This window comes from Protopterus annectens, chromosome 12.part0 (genome assembly GCF_019279795.1).
Source record: "Protopterus annectens isolate FY-2018-M chromosome 12.part0, PAN1.0, whole genome shotgun sequence".
Classification (NCBI taxonomy): domain Eukaryota; kingdom Metazoa; phylum Chordata; order Ceratodontiformes; family Protopteridae; genus Protopterus; species Protopterus annectens.
This window is the reverse complement of record NC_056746.1, coordinates 80844107-80860247: the sequence shown is the minus strand read 5'-3', so window position 1 is coordinate 80860247 and position 16141 is coordinate 80844107. Positions and strand designations below refer to the sequence as shown.

General features: G+C 42.5%; 1 protein-coding gene across 3 annotated transcripts in view; it reads left to right on the top strand.

Annotated features, from left to right (window-relative positions):
* The window catches only part of LOC122816354 (Grid2 interacting protein), a 1236636-nt gene that overhangs the window by 1137341 nt on the left and 83154 nt on the right, over positions 1 to 16141 (top strand). For all 3 annotated transcript variants that reach the window (XM_044089096.1, XM_044089095.1, XM_044089093.1), the window contains one exon: positions 6107 to 6193. In XM_044089096.1, coding sequence (XP_043945031.1) covers positions 6107 to 6193 — 87 coding nt within the window. The remainder of the gene's footprint in view (positions 1 to 6106; positions 6194 to 16141) is intronic.

The following is a 16141-nucleotide window of genomic DNA, read 5'->3' as shown; positions in this document are numbered from 1 at the left end:
GTCCCCTACAGATTCCTTAGAGATGAATCATGAAAAAAGGTATATTTATGTTTCAATTTGACAGTTTAATCATGCTTTTCTCCCACATTTTCTGTATATTAGGTGCATCAATTCAATGTTTTTCACCAAAGGTGGGGCATTCTTGCATCTTCCTCCAGAAGATGTGGAGGTTTCCCAGGAAAGAAAGTAGAGTAATTGCTGTTTAATTTATAAAGCACTCCTCATCTCACTGCAACTTGTACTGTAAATGAGTCCAATAAGATAGGAGTTGAGTTTCTGTATTATTGAACTGTCTGAAATGAGCTTATTGGCCAACTGTACTAGTTACTGAAATTTGGATGACAGCTAAATAAATCTTTCAGTCGTCATGAAGTAAGATAAGGGAATATTATCTAATTCATTTAGCAGAATTACCCGGGATAGTGGGTTATTCACAATCTATTCACAAATGAAACATTCTTGAATGAATGTCAAAAAAAGGCAGACAAAAATATCTCCTAACTGCAGTCACTGTAGAATTTACAATGACATGAAGGAAGAACCGATAACCCTACTATCTTTCTTCTTTTTCTGGAACAATGTTTGTGTAATCTTTAGTGGGCTTCTAACTTTTCCACACGCCTCACCCAGCCCCGAGTCCTTGTCTGCTTGCATTCAATTCGTGCAGTCTTACAGGAGGTCTGTATATTGTAGCTACTGTACTTCATCATGATTGCTAAAACTAGTTGTCTTTTTCACATATTTACTTCATGAAGGTAATGGCCAACATCCAGAGACAAATCCAGGATTTTCCCTTTGCCAACATCCATGCAGAGATCACTTGGAGAATGATATTTATTTATACAAAATACTGTTGCCTGGATATCCATGCCAAATGGCATTTGTCGTCTTGCAAGACAGTTCCTTTTTGTCAAGGCATCAAAAGGGCCTAAATGTCTCTACAAGTACATGCATCTGGCAAACGAGGTTGTGTGCATATAACAAAAAAATTTGTCTCTTTCTAGAATACAACAAGACCAGAAGAGACATGTTCTTTTCAGTTTTTAGAAAGGTTAGAAAACTGCTCAGTTATAAAGGTATTGTAACTTAGGACATCTTGTATGCAAGAACACTGCTTTTTCTATTTTCAAGGAAAATGCAACACACTCCATGTGTCACTAAAGTGGCAGCTAGTACTGGGGACTAAAGTTCCGAGCTACTAATCACCTTTTTCCTGTGCCAGTGGTACAGGGTTTGATTCCTTCCACCGTTTGCTACTGTCTGAGTCTGAGCAAGTCACTTAACTAGAAAGTGTTTCACAGGTAGCCCCTGAAAAGGAACAGATGAGCCCAATGGGCTTATCTGGTCAGTAGATAGGTAAAATAAATAAAGCCTGTACACTCTATGAAACACACAATTTCATAGAATGTGTTATATCTTAGGTTCATAGGTTCATAGGTTGGTACTAGGCTATCAGCCCTAAGGCCTATGCGAGCCTAGCCATAACAATTCCCTGGATATTTCTTCCCACAATATTTACTTCTCTGGGCCCCTGTCTAGCTGGGCGACTGACATGATCCCCAGGGTGAATTTCCTATCTCCCATCCAGTCATCAAGGTTCCTTTTGAAGAGGGCCAATGAGGTGCTCTGCTTGACATGCATGGGCAGTCTATTCCAGAGTATGGGGAGTCTCTGGGTCAGGAACCTATCCCTCCAGCATGTTTTGTTCATTGTGATGACAAGGTTTAGATCCCTGGAGCGTGTGGCTCTGAGGGATTGGGGTTTCTTTAAGTGGAGCATGTCCAACAGCTCGGAGTTTAACATGGCCTTGCATTTTAAGCAGAGATCGCCTCTGAGTAGACGATATGCCACAGAGTATAGCTGGAGTTTTTTTAGATGGTCAGCATATGGCATCTGCTTTAGGCCTGTGATTCTTTTAGTGAGGTATTTCTGTGGCTTTTCCAGCTGTTGCAGATGTCTTGTGAGGTACATACCAAATGGGGCATTATACTCTATAATGGATCTAATGAGGGATGAGTACAGTGGGGCAATGACCACCTTTTTTCTGGATGAAAAGCCCTTAGTGATGAGGTGTGCCACATAGAAGGATTTCCTGACTGTTGTGGTGATGTGGTTATCGAAAGTGAGACCACTGTCCACCTGTGTCCCTAAATCTCTCATCACACTTTCGATGTTTAGTGTCCTGCCACCTATGTGGTAATTCATGGGTACATGTTTTTTTCTAAAGAGGATAAATATACATTTCTTGGCATTAAGCTTGAGCCCATGGCCCTGGCACCAGGCATCTGTTTCTGTAAGGCCCTTTTGTAGAATATCCACATCATTTGGGGATTCAGTAATGGTTCCCAGTTTGCAGTCATCTGCAAAATGTGTTAGCCAGAGTCCCTTAGTGATGGCCTGTACTTCAGAGAAGTAGATGCCAATCAAGAGTGGTCCCAGGACGGAACCCTGAGGTACTCCACTTGTCACTTGTCTGGAGCTGGATTTGGAGTTGGCTACTTTTACAGTCTGGGTTCTGTCAGTAAGCCAGTTGGCAACCCATCGAGTGACGTAGGGATTTATGCCCAGCTTAGTAAGTTTATCTATGATTCCAGAGTGGGGGATGGTGTCGAAGGCGTTGGTGATGTCCAGATAGGCTGTGTGGACCGCCTTACCCTCGTCCACAGCTCTGGAGGCTGATTCGAAGAAGTCAATCAGATTCAGGAGACAAGATCGGCCCTTCACAAACCCAAACTGGGTGGGGTCCAGTGTTTGAAGGTTGCCAATGTCTTTGTTTATAAGTTCCATGATAATGCATTCCATGCCCTTGCAGGTCAGGCTTGTCAGACTGATGGGACGGTAGTTCCCAGGATCCAAGGTGGATCCTCCCTTGTGGAGTGGGATAACTGTAGCTGTACGCCACTCAGTGGGCACGAAGCCTGAGGTGAGGCTATGATTAAACATGACACTTAGGTGAGGTGCCAGTTCATTTTGTAGTTCATGTTGTACACAGCCTGGGATGTCAGCTGGTCCCATGGATGCTGTATTCTTAGCTTTGGAGAGTGCGGTTTCTACCTGTGTGGCCGTGATTATCGGAATTTGGCAATCTTTTGGTATTGAGATGGGCCCTTTAGGGCATGAGAGGGTGGTGAAGTTGGCACTAAATTGATCTGCCAGGATATTGGCAATATCCTTGGGATCAGTATATTTAATGCCATTCTGTTGTAGCTCAGAGCAGATCTGAGCATTGCCATTTAGACTCTTGACATAACTATAGAATGCCTTGTGGTTGTCTTTGGAATCTTTGGCAATTTTATTTTTGTAACTAGATTTTGAGGATTTTATGAGGGATCTCAGCTTCTTATTGAGGCTGGTGAGGGAGTTTTTTGCATCCTGAGATTTTCCTCTTTTCTGAAACAGTTTCTTCTTTCTGTTGTATAGTTTGTTTATAGCAGGGGACCACCAGATTGGCTTCCTTTTTTTGGAGAAGAGCATCTTGGTTCTATTTGGGATGGTATGATTCATGCACGAGTGGATGTGCTCGTACAGTGCCTTAGTGTAGGATTCTGCAGTCGAACTTCCAGATCCCGTCTGCATGGGTGTTGTGAAATTTGTCACTTCTGACTTCAGTAGCATGAAGTTGGCTTTGGAGAAGTTTTTTAAGAAGGTTTCCTTACTGGGGGGTGGGGGTGGGATGTGGATGTCAACGGTGATTTGCTTATGGTCAGACCTGACCAATGAGGGGGTGACCACTGGTGTGGAGCATCTATCTCCCATGTTGGTAATGACCAGGTCTAATTGTTCACCATAACTTGTATTGCCTTTTACATTTAAGTACTTGGTAAACTGTCATTTTACTTTATGCAGCATTCTGAACTTAGGGTGCTGTAATTTCGCTCATACATATAAATACATTAAAACTGAATTAGAATAATGACAGGAAATTACATTGGCATAGTTTCCAGAACCTCAATTCATAAAATGATTTTTTAATAAACGTGAATCAGAAGCACACCTCTCAATTGTCATGCTTTAGGTGTAGCACTATGATTTTGGTCCCTGGATTTAGCTTTGTTCCTGCTAGATTAACTGATTTCTTCATTAAGTCAGACCTGGTTATGGGGCCATACCTTGTTAAATAAATAAATAAGTCTATATAAATATTCCCTATCACTTACTTATATAGGTTCTGGAATAGGAATAACACTCACACCATTGTAAAATATGAGAGTGTGCCTCTTTCTGACCTACTTTTATGATTTTTAAGAGTCAGTATTATCATTTTTAACACTCAAAATTTGAGAATTTGGATCAGAATTAGTGTTCCTCCTTATAAATTCATAAACAGGAATAGCGTGTGTGAAAGATGGATCTTCTGTGCACTTTATAATCAGCTACACTTGTTTTTGGAAATGCTTTAAGTCAGGTTTCCATACTGGATATGCTAAGGATCTAAGGTTCAGTTATTTGATTCCTTGAGCAGAATTCGTCTGATTATTTCTAATACACAACAGTACACCTTACTGCTTTGGTATTCTGAATAGCATTATATGCGTAAGGGGCATATATTGCATCACATGTGGTGATATGAATGAGTGATCATAGCTCAGTTAATACTGGGAAGCTGTACACAAGTCTCACCAGCACAACTTCTCTGTCATTATGTGCATTCAAGGATGACACACAAGTTCTTAAGAATGTTTGAAGTTGTGAAATCCCAACACACTGGCATTTAACCTTGATTATAATAGGTACATAGACAATAAAATTGGTACTGTTTAACTCTGTGGAACTCAAAGTGTTCCTAAATAAATAAAAAAAAATCCTTTTCTGAATGTCTGCATGCTTGTAAATGCCTGCAAAAGGTGATCTTGTACTATTATTACAATACATGTATGTGTTTGTTTGGATGTCTTAATTTAAACCTTGAATCTGACACCCTCATTCAGTAGACAGGGAAATGGAAATAAATCACTGTTAAATCAGAAATACTGCATTGTTTTTGTATCTGTGGTACTCTGTCAGAAAGCCATTGAAAGCAAATCAGGAAAGGTTGGACATGATTACATAATTAAATACATTTCAGATTTTAATATGGAATGAGCCAGGTGAAAAAATATAATGTGATTAATGCTGGAAAAGGGTGTCATTTTAAATTATAGATTTCATTATTTGTAGCATGTTATACTTTGTTACGTAGAATACCTGCACAATAAACTGCAATAGTATGTCTCATTCTGATTCTACATATTTTTTTCTGTTTTGTTATTATAAAATTGTTTTGCATATTTTTCACACAAGAAAATGAGCATTTTGGGTTTGCATGTTTTGACAGATACATGTACCCACTTCAAAATGTCATGTGCCTAAAGTAATTGTTGGAATTGTTTGGCTGTCATTTCTTCCCATGGGTAAAGCTGATTTCATCCATGGCAGAAGGTACCTGCAAACCATTCTCAGTGCTGGGATTTTAGGAGGCACCCCATACTTCAGTTTATTTAAGTAAATCACTGTACACTTAAAATGCATCTTGCTTTTTTTTGCATTTTACACACACAGACACACACACACGCATGCACAGATACATGCACACATACACACAGAAATAAACACATATGTGTACACACACACACACACACACACACACACACACACACACACACACACACACACACAGAAATAAACACATATGTGTACACACACACACACACACAGACACACACACACACACATACACACACAAACACACACATATGTGTACACACACACACAAATACATACACATATGTATATACACACACACACACACACACACACACACACACACACACACACACACACACACACACACATATATACACACGTGCACATATACACACATACACACAAAAAAATAAACACATGTGTGGGTGGGAGGGTGGCATAATGGTTAAGGTGCTTACCTTAGAAGCACAAGGTGCAGGGTTTGATTCTCATAGGGGGTAACTAGCTAGACTTAGAAAATGGTCCATGAGGGTAGTTAGCCTAGTACTAATCTATCAATCTATGTACACACACACAGATGAGCACATTTGCAAACAGTGTATATCATGAGTTAACTGGTTAATTTTGTTTCTTTTTGTTACAGTTTGTTTTGGCTATGGGGAATTATTTAAATAATGGACAACCCAAGACCAACAAAACAACAGGATTTAAAATTATCTTTCTTACAGAGGTAAGTGGCTGGATAAGAACTTCAGTGACAAACACACGTGATAGTGGGAGCTTTTACAGATTATCTGTCTGCTGTACTACAGATGTTACATACAGGGCAATTAAACATGTTTAGATTTTATATAGAATCTCTTTATTAATGTCTTAGCTGGGTGACTAATAGGTGTGGATCACAATCTGGTATATGACCACTTTAACAGATAACATTACTTAACAAAAACTGAACATTGGTAAAATCTATTAGTTATTTATTTGTACAGGTTTTACATTGTCTTATTGTCTAGTTTGGCAGGGCAACAGATTGCTAATATGCTAGCTTTATTCAAAATATTAATTTATGATGAAAGACCATATCATCTCGAGAATATTCTGAGAAATATGTCTTGTTTAGAAGAGTTCATGTTAAACTTTTAGGCAGCTTTAGGCCTTTGTATGTCTGTTTTGGTCAAGAATCTTGAGCTAATCACGCCCACAATGACTTTTAAATTAATACCTACAATTATTTTTAAATTAGTTTATTTATTTGTCAACCAGGTAAGGGAATGGTTTTATAGTTGAACCTATAACGGCATGGCACTGACCTCAATAAGTGCACTGTATGTTTAGAACAGCAGATTCAATGAGCAAGCTTTAGGAAAGTGAAAGGAAATCAGTGCACACATAAGGAAAAAGATGACATGTGGAAAGCATGCACACTTCACATGTACATGAACTACAGGTTAAAAGTGAACTTTGTATGTTAAGCATCAGGTTGAAACTGAAAGCTCTTGCTTTTTTCTCCAGCCGTTCTCTATAATGCTCACGGTGTGTGTGGGCATCCTGTTAACTATCACCTGCTATGATAACAGTGTGTTTATTCTTATAGTATAATGCAGATTTTAAAATGTTGCGCTACTAACTTGGAAGTCTGGGTTTTATTCTACCAGCTTCTATATGGATAATGTGAAGCCTAAAGTTACTCCATTTTCTTTAATTCAGTTCATTCTTTAAAAGGGACCATTAGTGGCAGAGGGTGTAACTTCTTTTTTCACATTATTTTAGGTAAATAAAATAGAAAGTGTATGCTTTAACTGGAAGCATTTAACCTGTAGGTAATAAAATAACATTGCATCTCTTACTACATGTACCAGTATGAAAATCAGATGTTAAAGCTCACTGGCTTAGGGTAATGTCAAATATATAAGTAAAAGATACTTGGTGGAGTTTCAAAATGAAAGATATAGATAAAAAATAGATAAAAGTATAAGACAGTGTGAAGGATGAAATATCAGTAAATACTACATTAATTACAGGGACCCTAAGGCAAGACAAAACAGCAGTACAATAGCAGAGACTGTTTATTATCCATAAACACATATCTGTTTAATGGTGCTAATTGGCATTCAGGTTTTTAGCCTGTTGTCTGTATTGTGGGCTTATAAGTACCCTGGTGAAATATGGCAGCAACTCTCACATAATTACTACACTTTGCAAGCAATCAGTACACGCAGTACAAGCGTAGATTACATTTATTGCATTAGATATCAGCATGACGCTGGAGAAGCTTCACTCATGGCTTCCTAATAGTACAGATCTCCACTGTCATGAGTGTGGTATGCAAGCCGTCCTAATGTTACAAAGGTATCCTCATGCTTGGGGAGTCATGGAGCATCCTAATGTTCCAGCTATACAAACATGTTTTCACTGCGTCCTAATATTACAGATACAGTCTGGTATAAATGGGTCACATATGATACCTGTACATACAGAAATATGCCCTTATCAGAGTGGCACATGCATATCATCCTAATTTTTCAGATACGTATTCTCATTTATGAGGGTATGGATAGCAACCTATATTCACAGATATACCACCTCGTAAGCTGAGCTCTGTATGCTCTCTTACTGTTAATATACTCTCATGAATAGCATGGCATCCTGATGTTACAGATTTTGACACTAATGAGTTAGGGTATTCATGTAATCTTAAAGTTACATATATGTACTTCCATCACTGGTGAAGCACATGACATCCTAATGTTACAGATGCATTATTTCATGAATGGAGGTGTACATGGCATTCTGACACTGTAGATATAGATGTTCTTGATTAGGAGTATGTGTGACATCACTGTGCTTCACATATGTGTTCGTTCAGGGTACCTGGCATTCTGACATTGTAGATATAGATGCTCGATTAGGAGTATGTGTGACATCATTGTGCTTCACATATGTGCTCATGCAGGATACCTGGCATTTTGATGTTGCACATAAGGAGAAGATAACAGTCAGCTGTCTATCAGGTGCCAGAATCTGACACATAACACACGCACTCAGGTCACTCCTCAACAAGTACAAGTATGACTCTGTTACTGCACATGTGGTGTGAATGACCTGAGACGCACCTCCCTGGACTACATGAAAAGAGACATGGAGGAGTCCTCAGCAGCATCCTACCATTGCCGAGAATGATACTGCAGTACAAGCAGAAAATGATTGACTTCAACAATTGGCTAAGTTTCTGCTGTCATTCTAAGGGGATCCAGTATCTGTCTGCTTGGGATGACATGACTGGCAGACCTCGATGCTTTGCCAGAGATGGCCTGCATTGGTGACCCCTGGGTTTCCAGATACTTCCAAATTACCACCATAACAGCTATAAATAAATGCAATATGAGGATCATGCTGCTCAATGCTAAATGTCTAAATCTCAAGATGCACTTGCTTGAAGCACTCCTCAAAATGGAGAACATCGACATTTGTGCTTTGACACAGACCAGCAGCAAAAAGCACCCCTGCACGACCAGGCTATAACTCATTCCACACCATTCGGCCCCAAAAAATGGACCGAAGCTCCAAAGGTGGTGGTGTCTCCATATTCATAAAGGATATGCACACCTCCAAACTAGTAGCCCAACATAACGCATCAGAGATACTTCAGGTACAACTAACATTGGGTAAGACGGTGATTCAGGTCGTAGCCTGCTATGGGTCCCAACCATGTCCCAGGGCTCTCACTCCACATTCCTAAGCACCCTGGAAACTATTAGGGTCCAACCAAACACTCTCATACTAGGTGATTTCAGCTACCCCTCCATCAACGAGGAAAACTACTCTTGCACCAATACACTGGCCTAGCACTTCCTGGAATTCATCAATTCCAATGCCCTGGACCAGCTCATTCTTAACCCCTCTAGAGGAAGCAACATCCTTGACCTGGTTATTACTAACATGAGCAATCGTTGCTCTACACCACTAGTCAATTCCTCCCTGGTTAGATCTGTCCACAAACTAATTGCCATGGAAATTCACATCTCACTCACCCCCTGAAAAACTTCCAAAGCTTGACTTTTGGGCACAAAAAAAGAGTGGCTAAACTTCACGGCACCGATGCTCTCCAAAAGGAAGGAAATTTGGTGGTCTTCTGTCATTAATAAACCCCAAGACTGGAAAACTCCCTTATTAGCCTCAACAAAAGTTTGAGATCCTCATTGCAGCGTCTAAAGCCAGCTATGAAGGCATCCATGGCTTGAGTTATTTTACTCTGGGTACCTACACAATGGGTACCTCCTATAACATACTCAACAGATATGGTAACCAACAGAACAGATTCAGTGCTAACTTTACCCCTTCTTACTAAAAAAAGGACCAAATACAATGCAGGAGGAATGCATGCCCATGCAACTTGCAGCACAGTTTAATTGTCCAAGGCTAAGGCTAAGAATGCAACTCCATGGGAACCCATATCCCTAGATGTGTTCTACATGAACTATGTGTGAAAACACCACATCTGTGTGTGCTGTGTTCATCTCATCACAGCCTCTCTCAGGCTTTGTCCCTATCAAAATGGTGCACTGCTCATCCCATCCCTCTCCAGGGAGCAACTACAGACCCCCTGTGAAATTACCACTGTGAAGACTGGTAGAGATGTAGCAACATTGCCCTCTGCTGTAAAGAAAGCTAAGTCAAGCATTTGTTGTCTGTCCTTTGACATTAAAATTGCTTCATGCCTGTCCTTTGAAGTTAATGATTCGGAGTCATTCCATCTGGGCTAGCACATTCTTTCTGTTGTTTTAACCATTTAAAATATTTTTATTGCTTATTTTGTCTTTCTTATTTAAGCCAAGGTGTAAAAGAATGTAGTTGCAGTTTTAAAGAAAGGGGAAGAGAAATTATGAAATTATGTAATATTTATCAGAACAAATTTTTCAATTTAAACAGAGAACAGAAGGCATTAAGCACCCAGCACAGTCTGCATGTATGTGTTATCTTTAGACTTGTGTTTTTTTAGAAATAGCAAGAAACTACTGTGTAGTAAGAAGTATTGTCTTGTGTTTTTATTAGTTATTATTAAATATTTAAAAACCTTTCAATTGTGGCTGTTTGTGTAGAGATAAGTTAAGCTATAAGAGTACATTGCATGTATATAAGGATCCTGTACCAAGACACTCTAATAAGCCTTGACTGTTTAGTCACTTACCAATTGGATAATAATATTGCACAGTAATAATTGGACACCCTTTTAAGGGCCTTTGAGTAGCTGATAAATTATTAGCTGGGTGGTGGATTACTACTTCATAGTCTGGGTAAAAGAGCACAGCTGGAGATCCTGTGCCAGCCTTCCCCAGAAGTGTATGTGTGGTTGTATAAACTCTTATTTCAAAGTGTGTGCATGTGTGTGTGTGTGTGTGTGTGTGTGTGTGTGTGTGTGTGTGTGTGTGTGTGTGTGTGTCAGCTACTTGGGCAGGGACACAAAGCACTGGTTGGACAGAGATGGTGCTGGAAATTTTAGCTTGCCCAGCTGGCTGAGATATGGACCCTATAGCTGTGCCAGTGCGGAGTCCTATTGGTGACCTGGAAAACAAGGGAGTGACCAGCTCCGGACTGGCTGTGATCTCTGTGTGCTCTTAAGGGAAATTGCATTTTACTGTGTGTATTTGTTATTCTTTCCTCATATATGAGATGCCCTCTCTGGTGTTAGTGGTGAGGATTGAGGCTCCTTGATTGCTGGGCCAGGGCATGGGGTGTCACATTTGTGGTGGCAGTGGTTGGGATATCCTCACATTTGTGTTTGGCAGTGGTCGGATATCCACATTACATATTAATTAGTTGGCAAATACTAATTGGCTTGTAGTGGTGTGGGTAGAGTGAATCCTGTAGCTTGTGTACAGTGAGCTTTGAAGGTGTTTTTGTACTCTAAAACAGCCATGCAGTGAATACTCAGAGTTCAGATCACAATTGTTTTATTTCTTTTGTTAGCTTAGTTAGTCAGGGTGAGGAGGCAGCATGTCAGCAGAGGAGTAGGGAAAGCCGACAAGGAGCCAGCTGGTGGAGATGTGCCAGGCTAGGAGACTGGTGCATGGAAACCTGACTAAAGCAGACCTGATTGCAGCCTTGGTTACAGCTGCATCAGAAAACAGCAACCAGGAGGACAATCAGACTGGCAGTGGAGATATAATACCCTCGGAGAATGGACAGCTTAACATTTCTGCAGTGGACTTAAAAATCCAATTGGAGCTAAAGAGACTTGAGTTGGAGGCCAGGCATGTGGAATTCGAAGCAGCTGAGAGACCAAGGCATCTAGAGATTGAGGAGAATGAGAAACTGCTACACCTAGAAGCTGAGGAAAAAGAGAAGCAGAGGCAGCATGAGAAGGAGATGCTGACTCTTCGCCAGAGGTAATGGGGAAGGGAGTAACTGCACCCAAGAAACACAAAAGGTCAGTAAATTTCTTCCGCAGTTTAAAGAGGGGGATAATTTTGATAGTTTCATTCATATGTGTGAGAGGGTATGTAAACAGTATGAAGTTGACCAAGGGCTGTGGGTACGGTTCCTGGCTCCCTTACTCCATGGTAAAGCTGTAACTGTATTATCTAAAATGTCTGATGTTGCATGTTTTGAATATACTGCTGTAAAAAATTGTCTATTAGAGTTTTTTAAGCTAACACCTGAAATGTATAGGAAAATGTTTTGTGAGCATAGATGCATGGCAGATGAAAGTGTGTGTGAATATGTTGCTGAACTGAGCACTTATTTTCATAGGTGGGTGAGTGGATGTCAGGTCACCACTTTTTGAAGGGCTGGCAGACCTTTTGGTGAGGGAACAAGCCCTTAGCACTTTGCCTGAGGACATGAGGATCTGGTTAGCTGATAGACAATGTGCTACTTCAGATGAGTTGGGGAAGAAGGAAGACCTATACCTGGTAATCAGGGCAGCACTGCACAGGAAGGGGACCCCCAGTTACTGCTCATGGGTCTAACGAAACCCATGGTGGGCAGCACGGACTGCCCCAACAGAATCTGCCAGTAGCAGGGGAAGCCACAATTCCAAGTACATGACCAGGAGCTAGAGTTAAATGTTTTGAATGCAACCGGTGGGGCTATGTGGCATACAGGTGTCCACGGATGCAAGGTGGGGAACCAAAGGTGAGGGAGCCAGTAAGTGGGAAAGACAAAATGCCAATAGTAGGTTGCCTTGAGACAACAGGGGTACTAAACTGCTATCCTGCAAATGTGCTGAGAGGGAAGGATTTGGATGAGACAGTACCATGTGCTTATGCAGTTACATGCAGTCAGGCTAGGAGACAAGCATGTGGGTTTGGTAGCCTGAGGGAGACCCAGACAGACTGCATACTTGCAGCCAGGACTTGTGAGGTGGTTACTTCAGGGAGGGAGCTACTCTGTAGCAGTGAAACTGAAGGTGAGTCACAGCTTGTGGGTACTGATGGTCCCTAGGACAGAGTGACTGCAAAGGTAGAGGTGTGTAGTACTACCCAAGCTGACAGTGATCACCACCGTCAGAGGATGCCAGCCTTCCTCTGGAAGGGTAGCTGGGAAGGGTTACAAGGAGAGAGTTGAAAAAGGCTCAGCTCTCAGACACTACATTGCAAGGCCTGAGGCAGGTAGCTAGGGAGGCACCTGATTCTCAAGGAAAGAGGGAATCTGTTGTTGTTGTGTCCTTCACCTTTTCCCGGTTAGGGGTCGCCACAGCAGAACTCCGGTCCGCTAATGATTGGCAGTAGATTTTTACATGCCGAGTTGCCGACCCTGACATACAACCTTCAATGAAGGTATGCCCATTCACGCATGTCTCCACACAGAAGATGCTCTAGCTGAGAATCGAACAGGACAATGTCTTACTGTGAGGCGACAACGCTACCGCAGCGCCACCACTGCAGTTATATACTGGGACAAAGGGTTACTGTACAGAGAGTGGACCCCTAAGGGAGGGCTAGTAGGTGAGAGAGTACAGCAGTTGGTAGTGCCTAGAGCCTACCATCTGGTGCTTCTAGCCATAGCCCATGATATTCCCTTAGCAGGTCATATGGGGATAAAACATACAAAGAGGCATATTATGCAGGACTTCTATAGGCCTGGAATTTCCAGAGATGTCACAGGCTACTGCAGGACCTGTGAGCAGTGCCAAAATGTAGGGAAGGCAGGAGACAAGGTGAGATCCCCTTTCATGCTTTTGCCTGTGATTGAGAAGCCATTTCAGAGGGTAGTTATGGATATTGTGGGTCCTCTGAGTACCCCAAGTTCCACAGGGAAAAGGTATATCCTAGTGGTAGTGCATTATGCTACACGATACCCTGAGGCAGTGGCTTTGTCCTCCATTAAGACAGAGAAGGTGGCAAATGCTTTGTTAGAGATTTTCAGCAGGGTAGGTTTCCCAAAAGAAATACTGGCTGCCCGAGGTGTCACCTTCATGCCAGATCAGCTTGCTTGTCTGTGGAAGTCCTGTGGGGTGAAGCACATGAAGTGCACCCCCTACCATCCCTAGACTAATGGTCTTGTTGAGATGTTAAACTCTACAATCACGTCCATGCTACGGGCATTTGCAGATCAGTTTAAGAGGGAGTGGGACAAATATTTTCCCCATCTGTTTGCTTACAGAGAAGTTCCCCAGGAGTTGCTGTATGGGCATAGGGTGAGGGGACCTCTAGATTAAATTCGAGATGAGTGGGAAGGTGAGTGCAAGTCTCACAAGGAGTCTGTTGTGGCATACATCCTAAACCTCAGGACAAGGGTCAGGGAACTCATGGGCTTTCCCCAGAAGAACCTGGCAGAAACCCAACAACAGAAAAAGGTGTGGTATGACAGGAATGCTCGAGCTAGAGAGTATGCTGTGGGGCAGCAGGTAATGGTTCTCATTCCTGTCAGACACAACAAGTTGCAAGCTGATTGGCAGGGACCCTACAAGGTGGTAAGAAAGGTAAGTGATGTTATCTACATAGTGGGACTGCTAGGCAGATGGCAGGGGCACAAATTGCACAATATTAACATGAAGAAACCTTACCAGGATAGGGAGGCCCTTGTGCTGAGCATTTGCAATGGATTGCAGGAGGAGTCTGAGGGAGATCTGGGGACTGATTTCCTCAGTGAGACTCGGGCTGACACCTCGGTGGAAGGGGTAGCAATATCTCAGCAGCTATCTCCTACCCAGGTTCAAGAAATCCGAGCAGTATTGTAGGAATTCTGGGACATGTTCACTGGGAAACCAGGGTGCACCCACCTTGTGCAGCACCAGGTGGATACAGGACCCCAAAGGCCTATTAGGCTGGCCCCGTATAGAGTGCCTGAGAGAGTCAAACAGACTCTGAGGGAGGAGGCACAGGAGATGTTGGAACTAGGGGTGATTCAAGAGTCCAACAGTCCCTGGGCCTCCCCAGTGGTGCTGGTTCCAAAGAAGGATGGCAGCACCAGGTTCTGTGTGGACTACAGGAAATTAAATACTCACACAGAGTCAGATGCTTACATCATGCCTAGGACAGATGAAGCCCTAGAGCAGCTGGGTGGGGCTAAGTATCTTACAACCATTGATCTTACAAAGGGTTACTGGCTGGTGCCCTTGAGTCCCAGTGCTAGAGAGAAGTCAGCCTGTGTGACCCCTTTTGGCTTTTATGAGTTCACAAAGATGCCCTTTGGGATGAAGAATTCCCCAGTGACTTTCTGGAGGCTGGTAGATTGTATCCTAGCAGGAGCAGGAGGGTTTGCCCTTGCTTACACAGATGATATTGCCATCTACAGCCATTACAGCCATTCCTGGCCAGAGCACCTTTAGCATGTCAGGGAGTGCTGGGCAGACTACAGAGGGCAGGGTTGACCATTAAGCCGAGCAAATGTCAGATGGGCATGGCAGAGGTCTCCTATCTAGGACATAGAGTGGGGAGTGGTAAGATAAGGCCAGAACCTGCCAAAGTGTAAGCCATTCAGGTATGGCCTGCACTCTTACTAAAAAGCAGAGGGCATTTTTAGGGGACAGCAGGGTACTAGAGAAAGTTCATCCCCAGTTATAGTACCATAGCTGCTCCCCTCACAGATCTGACAAGGAAGAATAGGCCAGATAAGGTAGTGTGGACCCCAGCATGTGATCAGGCATTCCAGAAGCTTAAATAAGCTTTGGGAGGACCCCTTGTGTTAGCCAGTCCAGATTACAGCAAATAATTTGTTGTGCAGTTGGATGCTTCAAATCATGCGGTGGGGGCTGTACTTAGCCAGATTTCTTCAGAGGGGGAAGAGCACCCAGTGGTTTATCTCAGCATAGGCTCCAACCCAGGGAGGAATGCTATGCAGCTGTAGAGAAGGAGTGTCTAGCCATAGTGTGGGAACTGCAGAAACTTCAGCCTTATCTGTATGGAAGGAAATTCACTGTTATGACAGATCACAGCCCCCTAACATGGTTAGACAGAGCCAGCCAGCAAAATGCCAAGTTGCTAAGACTGAGCCTGGGGTGGCAAGCATATGATATGTCAGTGCAGCACCACAGTGGGAGTAGCAATGCCAATGCAGATGGGCTCTCAAGACAGGGAATGGGGTAGGTATACTTAGATAGACCTGACCCTCTCAATCAGCGTTTCTCAAGGGTCACTTGAAAAACTAGCCTAGCTTGAGTTCTCCAGGGGGAGAAATGTGAAGACTGGTATAGATGGGTGAAGGCTGCCAGCCTAGCCAGATAGGATTTTATAGA